This window comes from Neolamprologus multifasciatus, chromosome 16 (assembly GCF_963576455.1).
Source record: "Neolamprologus multifasciatus chromosome 16, fNeoMul1.2, whole genome shotgun sequence".
Classification (NCBI taxonomy): Eukaryota; Metazoa; Chordata; class Actinopteri; order Cichliformes; family Cichlidae; genus Neolamprologus; species Neolamprologus multifasciatus.
The window spans coordinates 22,357,143-22,384,697 of NC_140454.1; the positions used below are offsets into that span (position 1 = coordinate 22,357,143).

The window sequence follows — 27,555 nt, forward strand, 5'->3', positions numbered from 1 at the left end:
ATATATACCACATTCATACATGCAAGTACAATTAACAGTTTTACCACTTGGGGTCAGTGTTGACGCACGGAGAAAGTTGTTGATTGCTAATGGTCCCTCTCTGCTCTATGTTGTCTTTAAAGCAGATGATCATGGGACCAACCAATGTGAGCGACACAGCTGCTAGGATTGTAAAAACTTTAAAGTCACTCTACCAAGTCAACATTAACAACGTAATTGTGATAAACCAGTTGGTCATGAATTTCTCCAACCACCTCTCAATGCTGGTAGAGCAGCCTATGAGTCCTGAGGAACAGCTTTACTGGCAAAACCAGTTCCAAGACATGCAGTTGCAAAACAGGTGAGCTACAGTCAGATAATTTCACTGCTATGTGCAGTGACCATGGTTTGCTATGTTTTAGAGGAAATGTTTTTTATGGTCAAAATGGTCAATCCATCGAATCACTAAGTGACTGTTGATGAGACATCACATCTAGCTGGATTTAGACTTTCATAACTTACTTGAGGAGCAAACTGTTTTTATGACCACAGCAAGTATGAGGAATGAGAATCGTGTCATAGTTTTATCAGAGTAATCCAAGCCTTCAGTAGATCACAATCACAAGACACAATCATAACAAAATGTTGTACAGCCACGTTAGAAACCCCCTGAACATGGTATCTGAATGTGGAAATGTTCTTTACATTCCCACTAAATTCTGTTAACAGTCAATTTAATTTTTATAAAGAACCACAGAAAATGACTCACCTATAGTATACATGAACTCACCATGAACTTGCCACTCCATTTGGTATAACAGCATTATCCACGATGCTCCAGTCAAACCAATTTGATTCATACGTAATTACACAAGGATGTGAAGTGATCACATTTGCATTGAACTTGATTAATTTAATGCAAGCCTGCCTGAAAACTGGCAGGCTTGCACAGATAGCGGCTTAACTACAATTCAGCTAGCCGAGACATCCTCTTAAAATTGATTTCCCTTTATATGCCAGCTGCTATAATGAGACCAGCGTGGTGATAAGGATCACATTTTGCATATCGCAGGGAATCAGTCAGGTCTTACTACATAAGTCATAGATCACTGATCACAGTGGAAACACTCTACAGTCTTTTTCATCAAAGATGAAATGGGAAAAGGCTGATGAAGAGGAAATATGTCTTCTTTCTAAATCTGAATGTTATATCTAATCATAGTATTGAAAAGACCAATTCAAAAATCTGTTTCATTATATTCAATGAGTATTTTGGCTTTCCAATAATCTCCAGATTTTGAACTCATGTTTATATTTTTTACATGAGACAGCTTACAGAGTCACAGTCACAGAGACCATGTTTGATGTACTGTGCTGCTTAACCTGACATTCAGTCAATTTCTTTATTCTACAGTTTGTCTTCCATCAAAATGCTCTCAGATGAATTGCATAATGTGGCCCCGGCCTTGCAGCCCTACATGGAAGCTCTTGTGAAAGCTACAGGCTACATCCTGGACAACAATCAACTACTTCAACAGAGCACATCAGCCGAGGAGCTCCTCAAAGAAGCAGCAATGCGCTTCCTTTCCTCTGCAAACATCTCCTCTTATGATATCTTCTCCATCCCGGCAGGGAACACAACTGCATCTCTTTACGACTTGACAACAGAAGTTATCAGACTGATGATTAACCTTAAGGTATTTGGTGATGATCCTATGATTTACCAAGTCTTGGAGGAACTTTTGAGATCCAGTGACACAAAGTTGATTGCAGAGAAGGTGGCTGAGTTGTCTATGTGGTTAAACTCCACCGAAGCATCTGGGCTAGACCTGCTGAGTGAGGCTCTGTTCAGATCCTATGACATCATAAGGCCTGTCTTGTCTGCCCTGGCCAAGTTGAACACAGACATGCAAGCAACTGTAGAGCTCCTGGAAGACTTAGTAGGAAACGTCATTGCTATGTTTAGGCAGTTGGTAAGCACCGGTAATGTTCCAGACCCAATGGTCCAACATTTGAGTGACTCAGAAATGACAGACGGTTACCACACACATTTGGTCAGACACAGACGTGATGCCTCATTAATGATGACAACAGACCCAATGAATGACTTCATAGACCTGTTCTACATTGACTACCCAACCATGTTCAAAGCTCTGGCTGTCCCTCCTACAACACCAGAAATGATGGAAACAGCCCATGTGTTCTTTGCCAATCCCGATTTGAGCGTTGTGATGAAGGGAGCTACAAGTGGCATGCAGTGGGGCTTGAATGCCTCTCGAGAAGAGACCATTGATGCTGCACTTGGGGTACTCTCCTTCCTCACTCTCCCTGACGTCTTTGAAAAGTAAGTGTTATTTTTATGTCCTTCATTACAGCTTAAGGTGTGACAAAAAAGAATGTATCTTGTGCACTATGTATTGTGAGATCTATATTTGTTCTAGCTTCTAGAAACGTTCAATTTAGTTTGTTTGCCTTATAGTCAACTATTTTAAAAGCCTCTGTTTAACAAACAGTCCTTCCTATTTCCTGTAGGTCGTCAATGGATCTCCTCAAGAATGTGGTGGATATGCTTCCTGATGCCTTACCATACTCCTCTGTGATTAAAAGTTTCACCAGAGCACTAGCCAATGAATTTCAAGGTAACTCAAGGGCTCAGTTCTTTTTGACCCAGTCTGGACGTTTACAGTCTTCTTTGTCCAAGAGGAGCATTATGATGAGAAATGCACATTTATTAGTTAAACTAAAGTGACTTTACAATTCTGACTCCAGAGTGAATCTCCTTTTATCCATGCTAAGTCTAATTGTTGCCATGCTGTCAAGCTCACGCTGATGCTTCAGCTTGTATTTACATACCTGCTGGGAAGGTATGTACATATAAGCAACAATCTGCTATTTAGAACAATGCCACCCTTTTCTTCAGCTTTTATAGCTTTTGCGAGACCACAGCAAGACCAGAATATATTTTGCCAATGCTGTTGCTATTGTATACATGATTAAAGTATTGCAAAATTAATTCTGGAGATAAGAGGAATAAGACTTCACACCAGCTTAGCTTGAGCTCCCAAAGAGCCCAAGGCCATATGGCCATTCTCCAGCAGAAAGCCACTCAGCACCTTTTTAAATCTCATTAGCAAAGTAGAATTCAATCACTTATCCTGTCCGCCCTCGCTAAACGTCTCCCCTCGCACTCGCACAAGTGGACATCTATGACCTCCTTTTAATTTGCGTCTGTGCTTGTGTGATAATGTTTTTAGCGCATAGAATCACTTTGTAAGCAGCAGCAGCTTCACTTCTCTGCAGCCCTACTCATATTTACTCATACACACACAGATGCACTCACACACAGTGCACTGTTGTAATTGCAAAGGCCTGTAGGTGTTTAGCAGCCTGAGATTAAACATCAACATTGTCTAATTTTGGACTAATTAAATATTCTGTCATCATATCTTGCTGCCTGAGGTGGTGCCTTTCTTAGGGCTTGTCAGATGTGTTTTAATGCACGACAGTACTGCTGGCCCTTCTGGCCCCATCAGTCTAGTACAGGGTTTCACTTTAAGCACATCATTTGCTGCTTGCTGCCTGATGACGATGCCCCGTAATGGTGCAAGTTGTAATGAAGCCCAGTGGGATGTCATGTTATTCTGTCACCTTACAGACCTTACTCCCTAAGACTACAAACTCTAATAGCATCCCTCTCACTCTCATTTTCCCCTTCCCTTTCTCGCTTTCTCTCTCTCACTCACTGTTCACAGAGAACCTGATGCTCGTGCAGCAGATCATCAAAACAGCTAGTCAGCTTTTCCAGACCCTCCCAACAGACCCACAGTTTAAAGAAAATCTAGACCTCCTGAGATACCTGGTTTGTGACTTAATTACTCTGATTGCACACATTTATCATTAAAACAAAATGTAAAATAATAACTCACAACTGAAAATTACTGATGCTCGCTGCTTCAAAAAGCAAAACAAGTGTCTAGGTCCTTTCTTATAATTTAGAGATTAAGATTGTATATGAGAAATTGGTAACACGATTAAAAAGTTGTTACTATACTTGAGAATCCCAGGGTTTTATTCCTTTTACATTGTGGAAAATACTTGGATATAAGAGGTTGCATTGTGTGCTACCAATTAATAATTTTTATTTGCTTGGAAAACTTGGCATGCCAACTTTGTTCCTGCTGCACATTCCATTAGCTAACCCTGGTTATGTGATAGCTTGTAATTCAAAACCTGGTTAAGAATCCTAATTACACTAACTAAAAGGTAATTATTAGGTAAGTCATAATTATACATGCTGTTACATTCCCAAGATGAGGTGGAAGCAGTGTGTTTCCATGAAAAACACTGTGTGGGTTTTTATATATTTTACTAACAGATGATTTAATTAGAACTGCTTAAAATGTATATCCTTTTGTTATTGCAGACCTCACACATATAGTCTCACTTGCGCTGTATATACCTATGGAAATATAGTTTTTAATTTGATTCTTTATTTAGCTGAAGCCTACTTTCCCAGAGAGACCTGTGCAAACTTATTAAACTGCTGAGTTTAATAAGTAGCCACAGCATTTACATCAGTATTCCACAAAAATAACACTGAAACACTTTGAACAAGCCCTGTTTTTTTAAGGCTAATAGTGAAGCTATCTCAAATGAATATCACAGCAAAACGGGTAATAGACACGCCTGTCCACCGTGTACATTTCACACTTGCCTCTCCAAAGTGTGAAATGCACACGTATGCAGAAGTTGCAGTAAAGCAGAGGGAGTTTTTTTTTTTTTTTCAAGCAAACATGAAAATAATCATAGGAAAGGGTTTAAACAGACATGAACACATTTTCATGTAAATACATATTAGCCATCTAGCTTAATCATTTCTGGTGATTAAGGACCCTGGAATGTACTTCATACGTTCTTTTTCTTACAACGGAATATACACGCATGCAGAAGTTGGTAATGCAACTTTTACATGTGGGTCCATTTATGCTTTCCCTCTCCAAAGCATGAAATAGACAAGGTGAAATGGTGCGTCCAAAAAGAACAAGTTCTTTTTATTGGTTTGATTATAAATCCTCAAAGTATGTAATTTTTAATTTCCCCACTGAGTAAAATAGTCCCACAAGAGACCAGTTGATCTGTCTTGCATATGTTTAATCTTTAGACAAACTCGTCATTGCACTTCATAATGTGACTGATTTCTTACAGGTGTGTATGTTAGAGGATACAGAGACTGTACACCTCCTGATGCAGAGCCTCAACATAGAGTCCGGTCAGCTTTGTCACACTTTCCTGCCCAGCCTAGAGGTCATAATTGAGGGTCTGGTGATGAACACAACATCTTTGGTTGATATCTTCTATCAAACTGTAATCGGGGACCCCAGGAGCTACAATGTCCACACAGACTGGTACAAAGATGTCATCATACTTCTGTCTAAGTTTTTATTTCAACGGTTTTCCTAGCAGAGAGTAGCACTTTCTTCAAAGAAAGCTGCTCTTGCAATTGACTAGAGGTTTATCTATCATTTAATTTTCAAAATACGTTGTATCACTGAATTGTCCAAGCTCTGTTTGGATAGTATTGAGGTCTGGAAAATTAGATTTATATATATATTTGTATATTTTCATTTATTGCTCAAAGTGGGTTCGTCTGTTTTCTGTTTGTGATAACAGGTCTAGTGTGCTGAGCCAAAATCTGGGCTTTAACATCAGCAGCGTGAGCTCTCTCAACATTAACGGCACTTCCTCAAGTGAGATATTTCTTTATGTTGCAATAGTTTAAGAATTTTGCACCTTAAAATTTTTTATATGGAAGAAGGAAAGTTTGTATGTAAAATGATATATAAATTTTGTCCTAAATTAGGCATATTGTGACCGAGAAGTATATTTCGAACTGTCAGAATTAAAAATGTAAACTTTTAGTCATGTATTATTATTTGTTTCTTCCACATTGTAGATATTAAACAAAATACTAATTTTAGCTCACCCTTCGCTCATTTCCATCTGATGCCACCACTTTGTCTTTCCGTTGACCAATTTTTCCACTGTTCGTATTCGTTGCTCGTGTAAACATCAAACCCACCATCTCACTGAGTGTGACTGGCTTGAAACCAGTGCTATGTTTTTAAACATGTTTTTTTTTTCAAAATATTTAAAAACATCTACGAGGAATTGTGAGGCTCCTGCATTGTTTAGACAGTGCCTGTGTTCCTCTGGATGTAGAGTCGGTTGTCTGCCAGTCAGAAATAGTTGGAGTTCAACCCCTGGCTTCCCCAGTCTGTCAAAGGGTCTTTGGGCAAGATCCTCAAGCTGCATATTGCTCAAGTTGCATGTGATTGTTAGTAAAATGGACTTAAAGACATTCAATAAAATCACCATATAAATGTGTGCGTGGCATTCTGGGCCTTTCAGTATTTTAGATTAATTGTTTATAGATAAGCATATTTTAGAGGTAAATCAAATAATGTAAAATACATTTTAATGAACAATTTGTAACTTTCAAAATCTATTTGTAATTTTAACTCTTAGAAAAATATACAGAAACAGAAGGAATCAACTCACAATATTTGATCTGTATTCACTTGACATTTTTTCACAGGAGTGATGACATTTGGTGAGATTCTGAAGAATAAAACAGCTTTTGTTCTGGACGTGCAGCAGTACATGGATTTGGATCCAGCAACTCTTGACCTCCTAATGAACAGCACCCTCTCAAACAACAATCTAGTGGTAAGCCAAAGACGGCTTGTGTCACTGTTCAGTAAATTTGAATACACACAACACTGAGTCTATAAAAAAATCCAGAGTCGGTAAGACTGCTTCAAAATACCACAGCTTTAGCTTTGCTTTTTAATTATTTTATTCAGTACATTTACAACAAAGCTAAAAAAACAGGTTGTATCTTTAATGTTGTAGGGAACATTGCAAGCCTAATGAAAATTACTCAGTGACTGGTCACTGTATTTAGAAGGTTTCTCTCAAGCAGACGTACAGCAGAGCAGAATAAAAGGCTGCTTTCTTAATGTCTTTGACTGTGTAATGCAGATTATGTAAAAAAAAAAAAAACTACAAAGAAATCACTTAAATAGAGTTCAGCCAGCAGGAGGCAAAACATGCCTGTCTGTGCACTACATAGGTGAATAAACTGACAAAATAGACTACTAAGTGGCTGCCAGTAACATTTGTGACTTGCTCGTCCTTTGAATTGGAGCAAACTCATTTCCATGATTGTGAACATCTTTAGTGCGGTTTAAACGTCTTTCAGGCTTTCACCTTTACGAAGCCTCATAGTATTTTTTCTTTATGCAAAACTCATGTTAATAAATATGCTAGACAGTGTCTTTTTTATTCATTTATTTTTACTAAATGGGACAGAACTCACACCCACTATGTTTCCAAATGCCTCACCAGTACAGGGATTTGAAAGTCGGCTGCCCACAGAGACCTCGGTTAAACAGTGTGGAAATGCAGATTTGTTATTGATGGTATATATATGCTATAAGGCCTGCATTTTTGTGCATGACATGCCTCCTTCCTTCTGCTCCCCTGTTGGTCATATAGGCTGGTTCTTTAACTCTTTTCATGTTTTTTGGAACAGATCCTGTCCTGGCTGGTGAACCTGCGTCACTGCCCCTCCACACCACTCGCAAACATGGAAGAGGCTGATCTGATGAAGACCTTCTGCTCTCTGTCTGTTGAACAGTGGTACACATTGTCACTGCTGATGACTCGACATCTAAACATTGAACAAGTGTTATACAAAGTAAGGCTTTAAGTCTATTGTTAATAATTGTTATGTAAAAAACCACAAACACACACACTCACACAGGGACACACAGACACGGACACACACACAAAAAAATTGTGGGAGTTCTGTCACGGCACATTAATCTGTCTTCGACAAAGAAATTGTTTTTGTTGGGCAGTCACAAAACATTTTTTTCCAGGGTGTGTTTGTTTGAGCAACGTGAGCCAGGCCTTTGTACAAGAAAATGTTTGTTTACTAGACAAACCCTTTTTTCCCTCAATACACACCCATGGCAGAAAACTCATACAAGGCTCAACAAAGTGTAGGCCAGTAAAGGCTAAATGCAGCATTTTATCTGTTTGACCATGAAAGGTCATTTTAGTTACTTACAAAATTTGTTTTATTTCATGATATCTAATTTTTGATTGTGTCTTTTTCTCCTGATATAAAACTTGTTAAAGATGCACAACCTCAGCTTACATGAAACTTTTCCCTGTGGTTTTTGGTGACACGATAGTAGCTAATCACCGAAATTAGTTATTTGTTGGATGTTATACTGCAGTGGTAGACCGATGTTTTCAAAAACCCTGTAAAATATTAAAGACAAGAGAGGCAAAAAAAGTGTAACAGTGATTAAAGTGTGTTTAAATGTTTTTTTCTTTCAGATGGTGTTGTCTGATGACATACAGACCGTGGTGGGAATCATGGTTTCGGTGGCTGAGGCTATAACAGACATGATGGACAAGATGCTTCCTGCCATTAACCAACTGCAAATCTACCTGAACAACATCAAAAACCTCAACCTGACAGCCAACAACCATTTTAGCCAAGTGAGTTCTTTTAACTGCTCCACCTTTACTGCTCTTTATCAATAATATATTCATGTTTGTGAGATCACTCAACTCACACCTAGCCCAAGCAAACAATGTGAATGATTCAGTACTCTGCTGCATTCACAGTACTGAATCAGATAGTAAGCAACAGCATCATGCTTTGTTTTTTAGCCACATCCAGTGAGGGAGCGGAGGTCCACCACTTCCAGCGCAGGATCATTCGTTACCCTTTCTCGAGCGCTGTGCAGCCATGGCATCAAGGTTCTTTTTGGAATCTCCAAGCTGCCCCTCATCTCAGATTCAGACCCTTCCTTTACCAACAACCCACAGAGGGAGGAGATGATTGAGAGGTTCAAGATACCACGGAATGCCAGTATGTTCTGAAGGGAATAGATTTTAAAATGGAACTCTGTCACCTCTGCATTCATGTATTTTTGCTCTTGATTCACACAGTTCCATTACAAGTTTCTTTCTTTTCTTTTTTTTTTAAGTTTAAAACAAGGATATCTTGCTAAAGTGCACAATTTCAGTAACTGATATTTTTCAACAAGTGGAGAGCAATTCTAGCCAGTTGTTGAAAAGCTGTTATAAAATTTGGAGCTCCTGTGACTTTGCATGTCGGGCAAAAAAAGCCTCCTCCACTTTAGAATGCTGTATATCTGATCTGCTCTTCTTTTGTGTCTTTGTGTAGCTCCCTTCTGTATGAACATGTACCTGGACATGGTCAACACCACAGGAGGAGCTATTGCCTGGGCCTTCCTCAAGCCAATGCTGATGGGACAAATCCTGTACACACCCAATACACCCAGCACACGAGCCATAATGGAGAAGGTATTTAATATAAAAGAACAAATGCATCTAAAGTAAGCTCTTGTGCTCCATGCACACAACAATAGGCTGATGGATTGAGTTTAGTGGGAACCTTGCTGACTGACAGTATTGTGCTGCTTTGCTGTTTAAACTAATTATGTACTCACCTGCCAGCAGCTGCGAGATCATGGCTGGCCCTGTGTATAGTCATCTCCACTTTCTTTTCTGATCCGTTGTCCTTGTTTTTCACTTCAAACATTTTAACTGGGGATTAGCGACTCCGTGACCTTCACGACGTTTATGTTCTAATCCTTTAAAATCCCTCATCTGAGGCCTTTTTTTTTTGCTAGAGTTATTATCACTGCTATTTCTAGATATTTTTTTATTTAGTTGATTTTAATTTTTTAATATTCATTCACCCCCGGCTGCATGTAGCAAACAAGAAATATTAAAATTTGACAAGATACACACTTATTTGTAGGCATCGCCATCTCCAGCTGTAGTTCTGTTTTGAGCGAGTTTGACTTTGCTTTTTTGTACACTGCCACCTTCACGGCTTCATACACATAACCAACTATTTTACATGTTCTTGTCTGTCCTATCACTGCTCAGGCCAATGCCACCTTGCAAGATTTTGCAAATGCAAGGCAACATTCAGAAGACTGGATAAAATCCTCCAAGTTCCTCGTTACGTCTGCGAACAAACTCAAAAAGACTTTGCCAATGCTGCAGGTATGAAAACTCAAAAATGTCGTCCTTGTATCTGATTATTCTAGCTGGCTTGCTGTCATATGAAAATATAGAGATAAACTATGCAGTGGTCTTCAACGAGTTTCTGCAGCTGAATCTTAATGTCTTCGTTTCCACTCTCTCTCCCCTTCTGCAGAATTCCCTTGGCAATCCCTTTGTGAAGAACTTCATTCAGATGCAGACAGGCATCAATGTAGACAGAATGCAGGAGACACTCAGCAGCTTCTGTAAGTGAGCATTTGAAGGTCTTACTTTTGTAAGCTGCATATACCACGTTTACCTTTACATTCCCATCTCGCTTATTACTGGTAAAATATCCACACTTCCATAGAAGAGGTGAAAGATGAGACTTTACAGGAAGCATTAGATTTATTTCTGCATGAATTTCTTAAGCTGTTTCTTCTTGAGTCACTCATTTTTTCCCAGGTGTGACATTCACATACATGTACACTTAATTTGATCACTTGTATTGTCAGACTGTGTCTATTTGACTATTGTTGGGGACTTTAACATCCATGTGGACAACCCTCAGGACAAAGGGACTAAAGACCTGAGTAACACTCTGGGCAACTTTGGGCTGACTCAGCATGTAACAGAGCCCACACATAATAGAGGACACACTCTTGACCTACTGATCTCCAAGGGCCTGAGCATTTCAAAGGTTACTGTGTCTGATGTGGGCCTGTCTGATCATTACTGTGTTTTCTTTGAAAGTAAAATCTCAGCCCACACAAATATATCAACAGCAGTGATCACAAAACGGTGTATAACTGAATACAGTAGTGAGATATTTAACCAGGTCTTCCCATTAACACCTGACCTGTCCAGAGGTTCAGTCAATGAGCTCGTCAATAGCTTCAATGCTAAAATGTTAAATGTAATGGATACAATTGCTCCCATTAAGGTGAAGGTTATCTCTGGAAGGAAGAAGTCTCCATGGAGAAACTCCACACTAGTGAAAAATGAAAAAAGAGAGTGTAGGAAAGCTGAGCGCAGATGGAGAAAAACAAACCTCCAGGTTCATTATGACATCTATAAAGAGAAACTTCACAATTATAATTTACAACTGAGGAGTGCAAGGAGGTCCTATTTCTCTGACATCATCACCAAAAACAGTCATAATGCTCGGGTCTTATTTTCTACAGTTGACAGGCTAACAAACCCTTCTGTGTCAGTGGCAGCTGAACTTCATTCGACCATGGCCTGCAATGACTTTGCCAAATTCTTCACAGAAAAAATCCAAAAGATTAGACAAGCAATTGGTACATCAACAGCAGATCCAGAATATGTACTGTGTCCACCGAAAAACTGTTTAAACACCATGAAACAGTTTCACCCGATTAACAGCAAAGACCTGGAGGACATCTTAGGTCAACTGAACTCCTCCTCTTGCTGTTTAGATGTCCTGCCAACAAGTTTTTTCAAAAAGGTCTCAAAGACTTTAGAGTCAGACCTGTTACAGATCGTCAATTTTTCTTTATTATCAGGTGTGTTTCCAGAATCACTAAAAACTGCTGTAATAAAACCTATACTAAAAAAGGACAATCTTGACAAGACACAAATGAACAACTACAGGCCGATCTCAAATCTTCCATTTTTAAGTAAGATCATTGAAAAAGCAGTTTCTCAACAGCTCAATTACTTCTTAAAACAGAATAACTGCTATGATGCCTTCCAGTCAGGTTTTAGACAGAACCACAGCACTGAAACCGCTCTGACCAAAGTGTTTAATGACATATGTCTGAATACAGACAGTGGAAAAATGTCAGTCTTAGTTTTACTGGATCTCAGTGCAGCATTTGATACAGTTGACCACAACATATTACTCAAACGACTGGAGAACTGGACAGGTCTTTCAGGAACTGTACTAAACTGGTTCAAAACATACTTAGAAAACAGGAAATACTTTGTATCAATAGGTAACTTCACATCTGAGCAGACAAGTATCACATGTGGAGTTCCCCAAGGTTCCATCCTGGGACCCCTTCTGTTTAACATTTACATGCTCCCACTGACACAGATTATAAAGAACAACAAAATAAACTACCATAGCTATGCAGATGACACACAAATATATATCACAATGTCACCAGGAGACCGAGGCCCTGTACAGGCTCTTGGTAAATGCATTGAGGAAATTAATGACTGGTTGTGCCACAATTTTCTCCAGCTAAACAAAAACAAAACTGAGGTAATAGTCTTTGGCGCCAAAGAAAAACGATTACAGGTCACCAGAGAACTTCAGTCTATACACCTAAAAACCACAAACCAGGCGAGAAATTTGGGTGTAGTGATGGATGCAGACCTAAACTTAGAAAAACACATCAAGACAATAACAAAATCAGCTTACTATCACCTCAAGAATATATCAAGGATAAAAGATCTGATGTCTCAACAGGACCTGGAAAAACTAGTCCATGCATTCATCTTTAGTAGGCTTGATTACTGTAACAGCATCTTTACAGGTCTACCTAAAAAATCAGTCAGACAACTACAGCTCATTCAGAACTCTGCTGCCCGAGTCCTCACTAAGACCAAAAAAGTGGACCACATCAGTCCAGCTCTGAGGTCTTTACACTGGCTGCCTGTCCGTCAGAGGATAGACTTTAAAGTTCTGATGCTGGTCTATAAAGCTCTGAATGGTTTAGGACCAAAATACATCAGTGACCTCCTGACCCAGTATGAACCTTCCAGATCCCTCAGGTCATCTGGATCCGGTCTTTTATCAGTTCCCAGAGTCAGAACCAGACACGGAGAAGCCGCATTCAGCTTTTATGCTCCTTATATCTGGAACAAACTCCCAGAAAGCCTCCGATCAGCTGAAACACTCAGTTTATTTAAATCCAGGTTGAAGACTCACCTGTTCTCAGCTGCATTTGAATAAAGCACCAAATCCACACTTAGGCTTAAATTTCAAAACTCACATTTTAATTACTGATTTTATCTACTGTTCTGATTTTATCTGTTTTGATTTTATATACTGTTTTGTTTGTTTGTTTGTTTGTTTGTTAATTAGTTAGTTTGTTTGCTTGTTTTAATCAATTTTAAATCATGCTTTTTATTTGTTTTTGTTTCTAATGTCTCTGTAAAGCACTTTGAATCACCTTGTTGTTGAATTGTGCTATACAAATAAACTTGCCTTGCCTTGCCTTGCCTTGCCTTACCATATAATAAGGCAGAGCATTGCTTGGAAGAGGCAAACCGTTGCTTCTGTTGGCTGACATAAAAATGTTATTAATGTTAGTGCATTGTTACAGGCAATGTGTTATAACCCACCACTTTGATAATTACATGGTACAAATAAATTATTCCACCTTTATTATCAAATGTACTCCACAATTACCACATTATTTCTGAGCTGCGATGTAAAGTGGTGCACTCTATTGCCATCAAAGATAAAACTGCACCTGGAGTTTTAATCCTTTCACTAAACTTTTAAGTTTCATTCTTTTCAAAGCTAACATGATGCTGATGCTGGAGAAGAACAAAGAGATAGTGGATCACATCAACACCTTATCCACCTTGATGGTTGACATCTCTTCCTGTATCAAGTTTGACCGATACCGGGGCTTTGACTCTGCCGACGAGCTCAACAGTGCAGCACAGGAACTTGCCAAAAACCGTGATCTCTATGCAAGTGAGTAAATATGAGTTGAATCTCTGTGTGAAAGGATGAGCTCTACCAGACTATGTCACGTGTGTCTAGGACCAGCAGTGGTTTCTAATCTGCTTGAGTGAAAGTTAATTTCAGTTAATCTAAAATTCATTAACAGATGAAATTATGTGTATGAGAACACAACTGACCTAGAACAGTGTAATGCTGTAGAAAAGAACTGTGATATCACCTTAATAATAGGGGAAATTCCAATGATTCACCCATTAGGCTCCGAATAGCAAATGACTAAAGCTCACGTTTACAGTCACTCAGGTTGTTATTGTGCCTTTCACGGCCTTTTCTCAACTAGTTTCTGGGTTAGACACTAGTGCTTTCTCTAAAGGCTGTTGATAATGTATTAAGATGAGATAGATACAAGGGATGTGACCCTGCAACGTTGTATTTAGGGTAATGAATTACAAAGTTAGTTGGGTAACCTAACAGTGAGGTTGTACAATCTGCCCTTCAGGTGTGATCTTCAAGCTTCCTAAAGATGCAGACTCATCCAGAAACAAGCGTGAGGCCACAACCTCTCTGCCTCCCGAAGTCAGCTACACTATCCGCATGCATATGGACAATGTAATGCGGACTGACAGAGCCCGGAACCCGTTTTTTGTCAAGGAGTCATACATCTCAGCCAGAAACACAATGCGCTACAACCGGGGATTCATCTACCTACAGGAGAGCATTGACCGAGCTATCATTGAGACACAGACGGGACAGAAAGCCAAAGAGACAGCCGTGCAGCTGCAGCCATTCCCTTATCCATGCTATCACCGGGATGAGTGAGTTCCATAATTCATGCATTAATTTTCACATAAAATTTAGTAGATAGATATATGTATGTATCTAGTCCAAAGTTTTTTTGGCATCAATATGCCACATTTTGTCCAATAGATCATGCTCAAACCTAATATGTATGCTTGCGCTTGCCTTCAAGTGTGACATAAGATACTCCTGATATGTCTTACAAGAAGAATGAGCAGGCCACAAACTCTAGCAGGCTGCCTTGTGACCAGCTATAAGATGTAGTGATCGTTGCTTTTCCCTCATTCTGAGTTGCACAATTTCTGATATGATAGCTGTGAAATATGGATATTAAATTTGTACAATGGCAAGCACTAAAAGCCTGTCTATCAGGCTCCAGATATGACTGTCAATAAAATAAAAATACAGTAGAAAGGCATTTATTTGTGTAAATAATACAAGGATCGGAAGATTCCCGGCAGAATCTGCAAACTACCCCAATGTTGCTCTTCCGCTATCTGTCAAGTCAGTGGCTGAATGATAAGCATTTTCTTCTGCTGCTGCTGACAATGATTGGATGTTTTCAAGGAATTTGATTGACAATTGCCATTTCTGTATTCCCCAGGTACCTGGAGGCCATCTCTTTTGTCTTCCCTATCATGCTGATGGTAGCCTGGGTGTTGTTTATTGCTGATTTCGTGAAGAAACTTGTGCATGAGAGAGAACTGAGGCTGCATGAGGTAATGTTGTTTTTTCTCGGAAAGAAAAAAGTTTGCTTTTCTTTCCAAAAAGCAATAAGTCACCCACAGTCATTTGTAAATACAAATTATTTTGGGTAAACAGACAGTGTGATAAGTTAAAAAGAAAAACGTAATTTTATTGTCTTTGTCACGTATTCATCCTTATTTTGTTTTTTCACTTTCAAAAATTCCATTCCATATTTATTGACAGGCACCACTGGCAAAACAGGCACAGGATGTGTTTTGACAGTTTCATAAGTTTTTTTCTCTTCATGTTTTTCTCACAGTACATGAAAATGATGGGAGTCAACACACTCAGTCACTTCTTTGCCTGGTTCGTGGAGTGTTTTATCTACCTGCTGGTGACTATCATCATCATGACACTGGTGCTGAAGCACGGCAAAATCCTGCCCAACAGTGACGGTTTCCTCATTTTCCTGTACCTGTGTGACTATGGCTTGAGCATCTTAGCCTTCAGTTATCTTGTCAGCTCCTTCTTTGACAAAACCTACATCGCCGGCCTGAGTGGCAGCCTGCTTTACATCCTCTGCTTCTTCCCCTTCATCATCGTCTCCGCACTGGAGGGCAGTCTAACGCTCATCCAGAAGAATGCCTTGGTAAGGCTCCTGTGAACCTCATTTGTCATCATTAAAGAATATGAAACTCATTTGTATACTGTGTAATAATTTAAATAACAAGTAATGTAATTTGGTTTGGAAAGATAAATAATGTAGAAGAAGATATAGTGACAGTTAGTTTCATTTGAAAATGTTGTTTATTCTATCCATTTTAGAACACGTTTTTGTTTTTTGTTTTTACAAAATGAATGACTTTTTGTTTGGATTGTCTCAAAAATGTCACCCCCAATATGGAGCTATCTGCATAAACAGACACACACACACATATATATATGCATACATACGTGTGTGTGTGTGTGTGTGTGTGTATATATTTTTGCTGCTCCTTTTTCTTGCTTGTCGTTTTGCATCCTGTCTGATTTCCCTCTGTCTTTTTGACAGGGATTGTTTTCCCCGACCTGTTTCAGTTACGCCAGTCAGTACATGTCTCGCTACGAGGCCCAAGGAGAAGGTACAAGCATGTAGACATCTGACTAACATCAAGATCTCTTTGATATGTGAGCTAAGTGAATCAGTGAAAGGCAGCATAAAACTTTCATTATGTTAACCTCTTTAGGAATTCAATGGAGCAACTCATACTCCTCGCCCATTGCTGGAGACACAACCTCGTTCGGTTGGCTGTGCTGGCTGATGCTCTTCGACTCTATCCTCTACTTCACTATTGGGGCTTACATTCGCACAGCGTTTCCAGGTAAATTGGGGCACAAAAAATAAAAAAGAACAAATTTATTACCTCTTTCACTCAGCTATTGATGCTGATGTCCCATTTTAGTACATCAGACATAGTTTGTCAAGCCAATCGTTATTATTTATTTATGTTTTACAGTTTTTGTTTGCTAGTCTTTTTTGTCAGGTCAGCTGATATATACACTGTATATAAAATATAAGTGTAGTCTGTCGATCAGAAAAGTGATGAGAAAAGTGGAAGACTGTTGGGTTTTTTCTGTATCTATTATTGTACGATCTACTGTACAATATAAAGCGCTTTGAGGCGAATGTTGTTGTGATTTGGCGCTATATAAATAAAATTGAATTGAATTGAAGAGTTCATTCTTCTTCATGGCCAGCAGGGGGCTGGTTGCATAGACGTCTATGGGAAAACAGCTCTCTCCTCCCGTGATGCATGAGTTTGTGGTCTGGATTTAGCATGATGTTCATTTTGTGGCGTCCTTCTGTTTCCTAGTGTTTGATAGGTTGCTTCTGTATGAGTGTGCAGTTTCCCTGGCTTCCATAGTGGGATCCAAGCTTGCATGCTTGGTTTCAAAAAGATGGTGACAGCAAAGATTTTCAGCTCAAGCCTTAAAAAGGCTATAGATAGCACTGTGCAACCAATGGATAACAGTGACTGTGTCCATCTTTTATATACATCCTATTCTTAAAGAAAGTGATAGAATTAGAATAACACAAGTTAGAATTCACTTATAGGCGAATGTGTAAGCGTTGCCTTAAAATATCAAGTGAAGTGTACACTAATCAGTTTCTAGTTGAAGCAAATGCAGGTTGGTTTAGTTTGGTTTACTTTGGTTAGTAGTCCCAGCTGTAAATAGGTATGTAAATATAAATATATTGTGTATGTGAGATTTATTTGCAGTTATTTTACCCATTAGGAAAATATGGCATTCCTGCTCCGTGGTACTTCCCATTCAAACTCTCCTTCTGGGCTGACCTGTGCGGTGTTCGACCACAGAAGAATACGGCCAAAGGACTTCTCTTCACAAACATCATGCAGAATGACCAGCTTGCCTTCTCCAATGACAAGGGAAAAGGTGCGTCAAATTATAATGTGGCACACACAGGAACAAGGAATTCTTGTCTGCTGTTAGTTTAATTTACAGTTTGTCTTCTCTGTGTCTCTCACAGGAAAGAGCGCTCTTTCCACCAAGACTGGGGAATACTTCTCAGAGCTCCCAGTTGGCGTTGCTCTCCATGGTCTCACCAAGACCTATGGTAACCAAGTGGCTATTGAAAACCTTAATGTTTCTTTCTATGAGGGCCACATCACCTCACTGCTCGGTCACAATGGAGCTGGAAAGACTACCACCATGTAAGTGGGGCAGTTTTTTTCCTTTCCTTTTTAAATATCAGTATGCATTTGACCACCCTGTATACACCCTCCGTGGCAGCAAAATGATCCAATTTAAAATAAGATTTTGTGCATCCCTTTAATCATTCCAAGGCTCTGATGCTGACAGGGAGATTGTTTTGTCCAAATCTGGCACAGCAACTGTACTGTGGTAGCGATTCGCCTGATGGGTCTTCATCAACTAGAGCACTTACATTTACATTTTAAATGCGACTCATTTTGCTGACGCTCTTATCAAGGGCAACATACAAGGAGTGCAGTGGCAGAATGAGATTTAACACCACTGAAAAAACCAAAAACCAAGAAGGGATTTTATGCCCTATGGTATTTTTGAGAACAATAAGTCATCATTTAAGAAGAAACTGCCAGGGAGAAAATATGAAAACTAGCAGATAGGACAAAAGGAAAAGGCATTTTCAGCTTTTCAAGTGCCACCTAGTATATGAAAAGTCTTTTGAGCATGTTCTGTCATTTATAACTTGATCTGAGTAATAAAAATTGAATTTGTTTATTCATTATTGTAAATTTTGTTAACAAATGCATGTATTTTTTGTGTAGGTCTCTCCTTACTGGGCTTTTTGCCCCGTCTTCGGGAACCATAGAGGTTTACGGTAGAGACATGCAGACAAACATTGAGAACGTTCGCAGGGAGCTAGGAGTCTGCATGCAGTATGACGTCCTGTTTGATCACATGACCACCAAGGAGCACCTGCTGCTGTATGGTCAGATCAAGGCCCCACACTGGTCAGACAGAGAACTACATGAACAAGTCCGCACGTGAGTGACCAGAGCAGGAAGCTTGATATGCTCAGTGTATAAAAGGACGCTCTGTTTTAAGGATGATACCTTGGTGATATATTTTACCTATTACAAGGATTCTCTTTACAAGCTGTTTTATATGTACATCATTAAACTCCGTCCTTTGCTCAGTTAAAGGCATGGCCCTCAAATAAAAAAAAAATATGTGCAGAGGTTACGAGACTTTCATAAGAAATAATTGCCAGTGCTTCACAAGAGTGAAAGGTTATACAGGGGTAATTTGAAAATCAGTAATAGTTATATAGTGTATATAACCAGTGTAAGTCTGCAGTAAAAAAAAATAATAAATTGCATCCCTGTTGTCTTTGAATTGCGCTCTTATTTTAGTGTTTTAGAGCTGTCAAATATACCATGTGCTTCTGCAGGAAAACATGAGCAGAATACCATAAAACTCTGAGTTTTAAGTCGCTTCATGTGACTTTTTCTAGATGGTCTTATATGAGCAGAATAGCAGTGAATTTAAAGGCAAGAACTGTTTCTCTCTCCTGGTTTCAGGAAATCTGAAACCCCTGCTGAGTAGCTGATAGAAGTGATTGAACTACAACCCACAAAGTGGGTTGTAATGTATTGAAAAAAAAAAAAGTTAGCATGTGCTCCATCCTAAATGCTTTTCATCGACTTTGCTCCCAGGATCCTAGAGGACACGGGGATGTATGCTCACAGACACAAGCGGGTGGGCACCCTATCAGGCGGCATGAAGCGCAAGCTGTCAATCTCCATCGCCTTAATAGGGGGCTCTCGCGTGGTGGTTCTGGATGAACCCACTACAGGAGTCGATCCCTGCTCCAGGCGCAACATCTGGGACATTGTAATCCAGCACAAGAAAAGTAAGTCTGACAGGCACACTCAAACACTGAACGCTGAAATAACATCCCCATGAAGTTTTTTCTATCACAGGAAATCTGGGACCTGCACATATGCAGTCTCAGTCGGCCAACTTTAACTTGACAGGTCTGTATAAATCGCTGGTTTTTGTAGTTTTATTAATGCGCATCCTCATTTCTCCTTCCTGAATGGTGACAAACGCCAGGTGCAGGGAAAATATCTCACTTGTCTGAGTTACACTGACTCAGTTTGTTTTTGAATACAATTTAAGGACTGGTTGATTGCTTTTAAAGCCCTTTAATACACACCTGTGTACCCTTGCATTTATATAACTCATATACTAAATTGTATATATATATATATATATATATATATATATATATATATATATATATATATAATTTTTAATCTGTTGTATTTGTCTATCCTTGTCTTTGAGGGAAATCTGGTGTTTCCCTCAAAGACAGAAAGCCATGCTCGTTTGAAGCACATTGTAGCTCTATTTTCTAATACAGTATGTGTGTAGCTCATACCTTTTTAAAACTACCCTTAAAGTACAATGTAAAATCTCTGTAGTACATAAAAAATAATTGCACTGCATTTGTGCATTGTTAGTATTAAAAATGTACAGACAACTGAAAGTCTCACACTGGGGTTTTTCCTCTGAACACGCACCCTCCTATCTGTTTTCTAAGAAACACGGTGGGCAACAAGCTGTGAACCTGCAGGTTGCAGCTCACTGCAGGACTTTTCTCTGCTATGTTTGGTGAATGGACTTCAGCGAAGCATAATTTTACTATAAATGAGGAGGTATTTTTAGGCTCTCTTAGCAGATGTTTCTGGAAAATATCATATAATTGGCGTCATCTCAGACGTTTGAGAGATTTTAGTGCCAGAAAAATCTGTTTCAAAATAAATCTTCCACATCTCTTGCTGTTTCTGTGCCTGTTTCTATGATATGTTTGCATGATAGAGCTTGTGTTTGGGTTTGTCTTTGTAATGTTTGCTTTTTAGCTTGTTTATTTGGAGTTGCTGAAGCCATAAAAGTAAGACAAAGCTTTACAGACTAGCTTAGTTGGTAAATATAATCTTACAGATTTTGTTTGTAATTTTCACCTCCATTTTACATTTGTGTAAGATTTACCTGTTAAAGAAGAGTGTAATATTGCATGTGTAATTTTTTTTTACATGTGTGCCCTCTCAGGCCGCACAATCATCATGTCCACCCACCACCTGGACGAAGCAGAAGTGCTGAGTGACCGTATCGCCTTCCTGGAGAAAGGAGGATTAAAATGCTGTGGATCCCCATTCTACTTGAAAGAAAAGCTAGGCCAAGGCTACAAACTCACCCTCTCCAAAAAGGTAATCATTTAATCACCCTGTCAGTCGAAGCAATAAAGACTCATGCTTACAGCAGCTTTTTTCCACAACATGAAATTTTAATGAAAATCTACTTCCACTTATTTATTTTTTAGTGAAATATGCTTTTCCAGCAGACAACTGGTTCCAAAAATAAGAGAACAGCAGCTTTTCTCTGATGCATTTTACTCAGAATGTTTCTTAGCAGGGAGGCATCTTGCAAAGTAAATGGTCAGCACAGGCGTAACATTTCACCAAAAGCTTTTATGAAAGAGCTGGACTGTTTGTGTAAAACCAAACCCAGGGTTTTATCTTTTCCCAGATGACATGTTGCATTAGGTCAATTTGTATCAGATATATTAAAAAAGGCCACATGAACTATGTTAAGACACACAGAAATGATGCCCTCTCATGAATAAATACCGATCTGATTTTGTATATTCTGATCAAACCTGAAGTTTCTGTCAGTATTCTGTACTTTAAGAAAAGTGTCCTCTACGATGATAGTCAGTCATTTAAGCAATCTAAAGCAGAAACCATCAGACAGTGTGAGGGAAAAAAGTGATTTTTTTTCCAAGTTTATCTCTGCTTTGCTTAGTCATATCACTTGCAACTTATGTAAAAAAAATCCTGAAAAGCAGGAACAGTGTGTAGATAGGTAGTGTGTTATAAGTAAAATTTCACTTTCCTAATCTTTTCTACTTGCAGGTGCAAAACACAGAAAATAAACAGATTGACAGCGCTGAAGTTAAAGCCTTTGTCCAAGCCCATGTACCTGAAGCACAACTGAAAGAAGCCCAGGGCAATGATTTGGTCTACTCACTGCCATCCTTCAACTCATCCAACGCCTCCTCATACCGCTCTCTGCTTACCGCGCTGGACTCCAACCTGGATGCTCTACAGTTGGGGGGTTATGGTATCTCTGACACTACACTAGAGGAGGTAAGCTCTCACACTGATGCCAAGGTACATTTAAAGGCCCCTTTTGTTAATATGATCCAAACTTGATCATACTAACATATCTGACAGCATATCATAAACCCTAAAATGTCAAAAATATCATATACAGATACTATATATTGTTTTTTATATATATTTGCAGGTGTTCCTCCAACTGACTCATGGACAGACAGAAGCTAAAGCTGAGGATGGCCTCCCATCTGTATCAGAGACGGTTTCCGACAATATATCCATCGACAGCTTGTCTTTAGACGACAGTGACAGCAGCTCAAGCTTCAGCGACAGGATCAGTGAGTTCACTGTTTGGGTTTTTTTGTTGTTGGTTTGTTTGTTTTTGTTAACTAATTGCTGTCATCTTCTTTTTGTAAAAAAAAAAAAAAGCTGCTAAACTGATACCTCTGACAAAAAAACAACGAAACAAAGAAACACTGATAAAAAAACAGTATATACTACAACGTCAAGACAAGGAAAATTAAATGACAGAGGTTTTATAGTCAAAAAAGTTAAATTCTGTTAATATTCAATAGTAACTTTAATCATATAGAGGAAAACAAGAGACTGAAAATACACTACACAGAGAATAGATGGTTGAACTTTATAATCAACATTTATTCAGCATCACACATCTTTAGACCTCATAGTTAACACTTGTCACTTCCAGCAGTCATGCATGTATTAAAGTGAAATAAGAGATTACTAAAGAAGCTTTGGTTACACTTTAAATATAAACACCACCAGCTCCAACAAGATAAATTCTCACAAATTAACTGGATTGATTTCTTAAAGGTGGCCACATATGGAACAATGCCTGTCAGAGTCTCTGCTTTTCAAAAGCATTGAAGCATTTTTACCCGAGCTCGTTATTTTAAATTTGACGTTTACAACCTAAAATATTTTGCCAATACTCTGCTGAGCTTGTTCTACAACTTCTACAACTGGAGCAGTCTTCTTGATGGATTGCACTGTCATTTTTTGTGTCTGCATGGTAGCCTTTAGCTTTACTGTCTTTAAAAGACAATGAAGGCTTCATAAAAGTACTAAGATAGCAAGTGAATTTGCCCCAAACTCATTCTCTCCTCGCTCTGCTCCCCTTTTGTGTGTTTCAGAACTTAACAGTTCATCCACAGTGACCGGCATGGCTCTGGCCTGGCAGCAAATGTCAGCCATCCTGATCAAGAGATTCCACCACAGCCGCAGAGACTGGAAGGGCCTGATTTCCCAAATCCTGCTTCCTGTTGTGTTTGTAGTGTTTGCTATGAGCCTGGGGTCTATCAAAAGCGACGTGCAACACTATCCTGAGCTACAGCTCAGCCCTGCGCTCTACAAGATCGGACCAAGCTACTCATTCTTCAGGTCGGTACCTGCAGAAGTGAAAATACAGTTAAACCATAAAAAGAGACAAAACAGAAGTTAATTAGGCAAATAAGTGTGCTTCTATGAAAAATGTTTGAAATAGTTGAGAATATCTCAGGAAGTTAGTTTTTGAGTTAGCAACAAATAAACACAGAAGAGTGAAAATTCCACTGGAAAAGAGGAAAGTAGTTTTATGATTTGCCAAAGTAGCAATATAAAACAAGCCCACACTTTTGGACATTGTATCTGGGGAACCATATAAATCACATAAACCACAGGGCTACAGACAAATATCATCATAACTGATGTTGGTAATCACTTCCTGAACTGAATGGTTGATACACCACCTCACTCGACAGGTTCACTGGGGTCTGCATCATTTGCAGGAGGCATGCCACACTTGTTATAAAAGGATTTTGATTTGATCCTGTAGTTTGTTGAAGGGCATGTGGACCTTAAAATGCGAGAGCACAAGAGACTATGTGAGGGTAAGAGATGTTTGCGATGAAGACGGCTACAATGTGAGATCAAAGGAAGAGAGATTAGGAGTGTCAGGAGATTGCAAGATGTCTTCATCCTCCCGATCTGCTGTTGTTTGATCAAGGAGATATGTAGCAAGAGAGAAAATGCTGAGGTGCCAAACTGTATCAGAGACCGTATGGATGCTCCTCCCAGTCCTCTTTAGTTTGCTATACAAAAGGGATTGAAAATGATAATTAATTATTCATCTCAGAAACAGTGTTTTTTTTTGCAGTGCAGAAGAAGGTTATAGGTAGTTTAGGGTCAGAGATGCTTCAGCGTTTCAACATTTTTGGAATTTTCCCGGAACACTGTGTTTTCTTAGTTTTTTCTAAGAGTGATGCAAACGTAATATGATTTTTATTTATGAGGCTACTTGTGTGCGTTTTAAGGCAAGGAATGGTAAATAAAACAAATCCACTTAAATTTAAAGTGACAAGTCAAATGTCCTCATTCTTTCTCTAGTTGCTCAGAGAAGCCATTCTAATGGTTACATTAGCAACCATTAGAATATCTCAGTTAGTAGGTAAATGCTGTTGATCCTTAGCCCTCAAATAATCACATAAATTAAGTAAAATCTGGCTGGCTGGCTATCAGTTTTAAATTCAATTCAATTCAATTTTATTTATATAGCGCCAAATCACAACAAAAGTCGCCTCAAGGCCTCAAGTTTTAGCAGTCTGCTTAGTGAATGCTCATGAAATAACCTTTTGTGTCTGTTATATCCTCTTATTGTAACATATCTGGCGTTCCCGAGTCAAGGCTAACTCTTTTCTGATTCTACAGCAACCAGAATCCCAACTCACAGCGTCTGGCAGACACCATGATGTCATTCCCTGGGATGGACACCACCTGCCTCGACAAGCCTGATAACCTGTAAGTAATTATACTACTAGTGGCATCTTTTTTGTTTGTTTTTATCAGTGACATGCTGATTCCTGTATTGGCTTTCTCTGTGTATTTAAGCCTTTGTCAAATGTACAGCGTTTTTATATTTCACTTCATCCAAGTCTCTTTCCATCTTTATTTTACAAGGCTTTCCTCTCTGCAATTCCTGTCGCTGTCTCTGGTCTCTCTCCTGTCCCTCCACTCTTCATTTCTCTGCTGCTCTGCTCAGTGTATGTGGCTGAAAGCCTGCAGCAGGACTCTGCGATGTGAGAGCATCATCTGTATTCCATAAACACCCCGTGTTTATAGGGAAGATTTTCCCCTTGCAGGCACTCAAATCAATGTTGGCACTCATGAACCAGACCTCAGAGGCATTTTAAAATTCTCAGGAAAATAAAAAAAGAGAGTGAGAGAAAGAGAAGAGACAGAGAGAGAGAGAGAGAGAGAGAGAGAGACCCTGTCATGGAAAAAGAGGCTGCATGTCTGCTCATCATGTCCAGCAATTACAGCAGGACAATGACTGATTACTGTATTTACATTTTTTTTTACATATATAGAAAATATATTGCATCATCCTCTGATTATGATCATTATTACTTGGTGTTAGAAATCTAAAGTAACAGGTGTGTATGCAAATCATATTGCCACAACCTGTTTTTGATCTGCACAGAGCGTCCCTGAAAGCATTTGGCAGAGAGCAAAATGCGTGGGAGTTGAACATCAGCCCACACAAACAGAAATTTCACACAATATGATATTACAGCACACATTAACAGCTTTGAAAACTGTTATCAAAGGAAAGATTTAGATCCTGATCTCACAAAAATCATGTAAGCCTACAGCTACTTCATAAACGGTTTTAGATTTTACAGTTTTCTTTCTTTTAGCGGGCCATCATATCTCCTCACTTTCAAAATATTTTCTGGGGTGTGTCTAGGGAGAGTGTTGTGGTATGTACCGCTCACTGCAAGCTCACTTCGTTTCACTTCATTTCACTTGGTGAAACTTTTTTTTTCCTCTTTTTCAGTGACTGCACAAGAAAGACAAACAAGTGGAGCTCCAGTGGAAACACCACAAAAGGATTCAACATCTGCAAATGCACTCGGAAAGAACAGGTGAGACTAGGTCACCGAGAACAGTGCGATTGAGTGATTCTCTGTGTTCTCACTTGTGTGTGTGTGTGTGTGTGTCAGCACATAAACGTGTTTCCTGTGCTCATGTTTTTTTGAAAAAGGGAAGATATTTATTTATCTTTTCTTTGCACTGCAGATTTGCGATAAAGACAGCTACCAGCCCCCCCATACGGAGATCCCTTCATCTCAGATTGTTTATGATCTGAATGGCATCAATGTGGAGAACTACCTAGTGGCTACAGCCAATGACTTCATAAGGAACAGGTGAATGGAGCCAATATATCCATGTGGTTAATGAAGGCACAGTGAGACTTTTATACATGCCTCACTGATAATTTACTGCACTCTGTGTTGCAGTCAAAGTATTCTCTGATTAAATGAGCCAAATTAAGCAATGTCCAAGTACATTCAAATTTCAGCATACTGTGGCATATTGCTCAGAATTGTAAATCATATTTCATAACATTACATCATTAAAATGAGCTACGATAGTTAGGAATCGTTTGCAAAATCTTTTCATTCATTTCATTTTTTTATTCATTCAGAGGAGACGATTGACCTAAATGAAATTCCAGAATTCTGCAAGCAGTCTCTGAAATAAAGTTTGTTAGGAGGGAGGCTTTAAATGGTCTTCACAGTATTCAGTTGCATGGAATGACTGGTGTTTTACCAAAGAAAGATGTGCATAAATCTAATTAATTATGAAAACGAGTTAGTAAGTGCCTAAAGGTATAGTTTTCCTATTTTCTCAGTTTGACACAAATTGGTTTCTAGCACCTTGTTGAAAATGGTAATCATACTTATAATTTGGGCTTGGGTGCTTTTCTCTCATCTGCATATGTTGAAAATTTACTCTTGATTAAAAGCAAATCAACCAAGGGAAAATCACAGTGTGTTACATCGAGTTTCTCAGTATCAAGCAAAGCTCCTTGTTTTAGTCAATGTTTTGTTTCTTCAGGTACGGTGGTTTTGCTTTTGGCATGCCACTCCCAGCGGACTTAAAAATGGACATCACAACAGTGCCCAAAAACCGTACACTGTCTAAGGTAACGTTGTCCCGCTGCTTCCCTGCCCCTTTTCTCATTATCAGATTAATTGCCGTACTGATTAGTTGTCAAGAGTTAAAACCTGATGTCTTAACCAAACGTGTTTACTCAGTGCATGGAAATGGAGCTGAATTGTTACACCGTCATTTTCATCATAAATATGCTTTACTGCAGGAATTGTGCCAGCATAAATGAAGATGTCTGCCTTCTTTGTGTTATTAAAGTGTTTTTGTTGTTTTAATATATAGTATACCTACATTTCCTGATCTCTAGTGTTGTGAATGGTGTTCGTTTTTATGCATGTCTGTGTTTTTGCTTGTGTAGGTCTGGTTCAACCCTGAGGGTCACCACACAATGCCAGCATACTTAAACAGCCTCAACAACTTCATCCTACGCTCCAATCTGCCAGCAGACAAGGATCCACGCAAATATGGTAAGCTAGAATTGGTGAAGAAAAAAAGTAAAAGTCTTAGTACACATGTTTGAGATGTCACTTCAGCTGATGGGGGATTCTGTACAAAGAAATGCATTAATAACAAACATCAGTTTTATCTAACTTTTGGAATACTGAAATGGATTTTGGCCACAGCTTACTCTTATTTGTAATGTGATTAAAGTGAGTTTCAGAAAATGTACCGTACATGTATGTTATGTTTGCGATATTTTATTTTATG

The 27,555-nt window shown here is 39.0% G+C and overlaps 1 protein-coding gene across 3 annotated transcripts in view; it reads left to right on the forward strand.

Moving 5' to 3' along the window:
* abca12 (ATP-binding cassette, sub-family A (ABC1), member 12) overlaps positions 1 to 27,555 on the forward strand; it is a 66,100-nt gene that overhangs the window by 17,245 nt on the left and 21,300 nt on the right. For 2 of the 3 annotated variants that reach the window (XM_085134747.1, XM_085134748.1), the window contains exons 26-57: positions 123 to 340; positions 1,394 to 2,323; positions 2,512 to 2,618; positions 3,732 to 3,838; positions 5,185 to 5,384; positions 5,650 to 5,726; positions 6,575 to 6,705; positions 7,574 to 7,738; positions 8,389 to 8,553; positions 8,728 to 8,929; positions 9,248 to 9,387; positions 9,979 to 10,098; positions 10,253 to 10,343; positions 13,574 to 13,753; positions 14,241 to 14,556; positions 15,144 to 15,258; positions 15,546 to 15,875; positions 16,278 to 16,347; positions 16,453 to 16,587; positions 17,504 to 17,662; positions 17,757 to 17,940; positions 18,538 to 18,756; positions 19,429 to 19,625; positions 20,828 to 20,985; positions 21,691 to 21,924; positions 22,085 to 22,232; positions 23,049 to 23,295; positions 24,601 to 24,690; positions 25,730 to 25,817; positions 25,972 to 26,099; positions 26,794 to 26,881; positions 27,206 to 27,314. In XM_085134747.1, coding sequence (XP_084990873.1) covers positions 123 to 340; positions 1,394 to 2,323; positions 2,512 to 2,618; positions 3,732 to 3,838; positions 5,185 to 5,384; positions 5,650 to 5,726; positions 6,575 to 6,705; positions 7,574 to 7,738; positions 8,389 to 8,553; positions 8,728 to 8,929; positions 9,248 to 9,387; positions 9,979 to 10,098; positions 10,253 to 10,343; positions 13,574 to 13,753; positions 14,241 to 14,556; positions 15,144 to 15,258; positions 15,546 to 15,875; positions 16,278 to 16,347; positions 16,453 to 16,587; positions 17,504 to 17,662; positions 17,757 to 17,940; positions 18,538 to 18,756; positions 19,429 to 19,625; positions 20,828 to 20,985; positions 21,691 to 21,924; positions 22,085 to 22,232; positions 23,049 to 23,295; positions 24,601 to 24,690; positions 25,730 to 25,817; positions 25,972 to 26,099; positions 26,794 to 26,881; positions 27,206 to 27,314 — 5,848 coding nt within the window. The remainder of the gene's footprint in view (positions 1 to 122; positions 341 to 1,393; positions 2,324 to 2,511; positions 2,619 to 3,731; positions 3,839 to 5,184; positions 5,385 to 5,649; positions 5,727 to 6,574; positions 6,706 to 7,573; positions 7,739 to 8,388; positions 8,554 to 8,727; positions 8,930 to 9,247; positions 9,388 to 9,978; positions 10,099 to 10,252; positions 10,344 to 13,573; positions 13,754 to 14,240; positions 14,557 to 15,143; positions 15,259 to 15,545; positions 15,876 to 16,277; positions 16,348 to 16,452; positions 16,588 to 17,503; positions 17,663 to 17,756; positions 17,941 to 18,537; positions 18,757 to 19,428; positions 19,626 to 20,827; positions 20,986 to 21,690; positions 21,925 to 22,084; positions 22,233 to 23,048; positions 23,296 to 24,600; positions 24,691 to 25,729; positions 25,818 to 25,971; positions 26,100 to 26,793; positions 26,882 to 27,205; positions 27,315 to 27,555) is intronic. The other variant, XM_085134749.1, reaches the window with a different exon arrangement.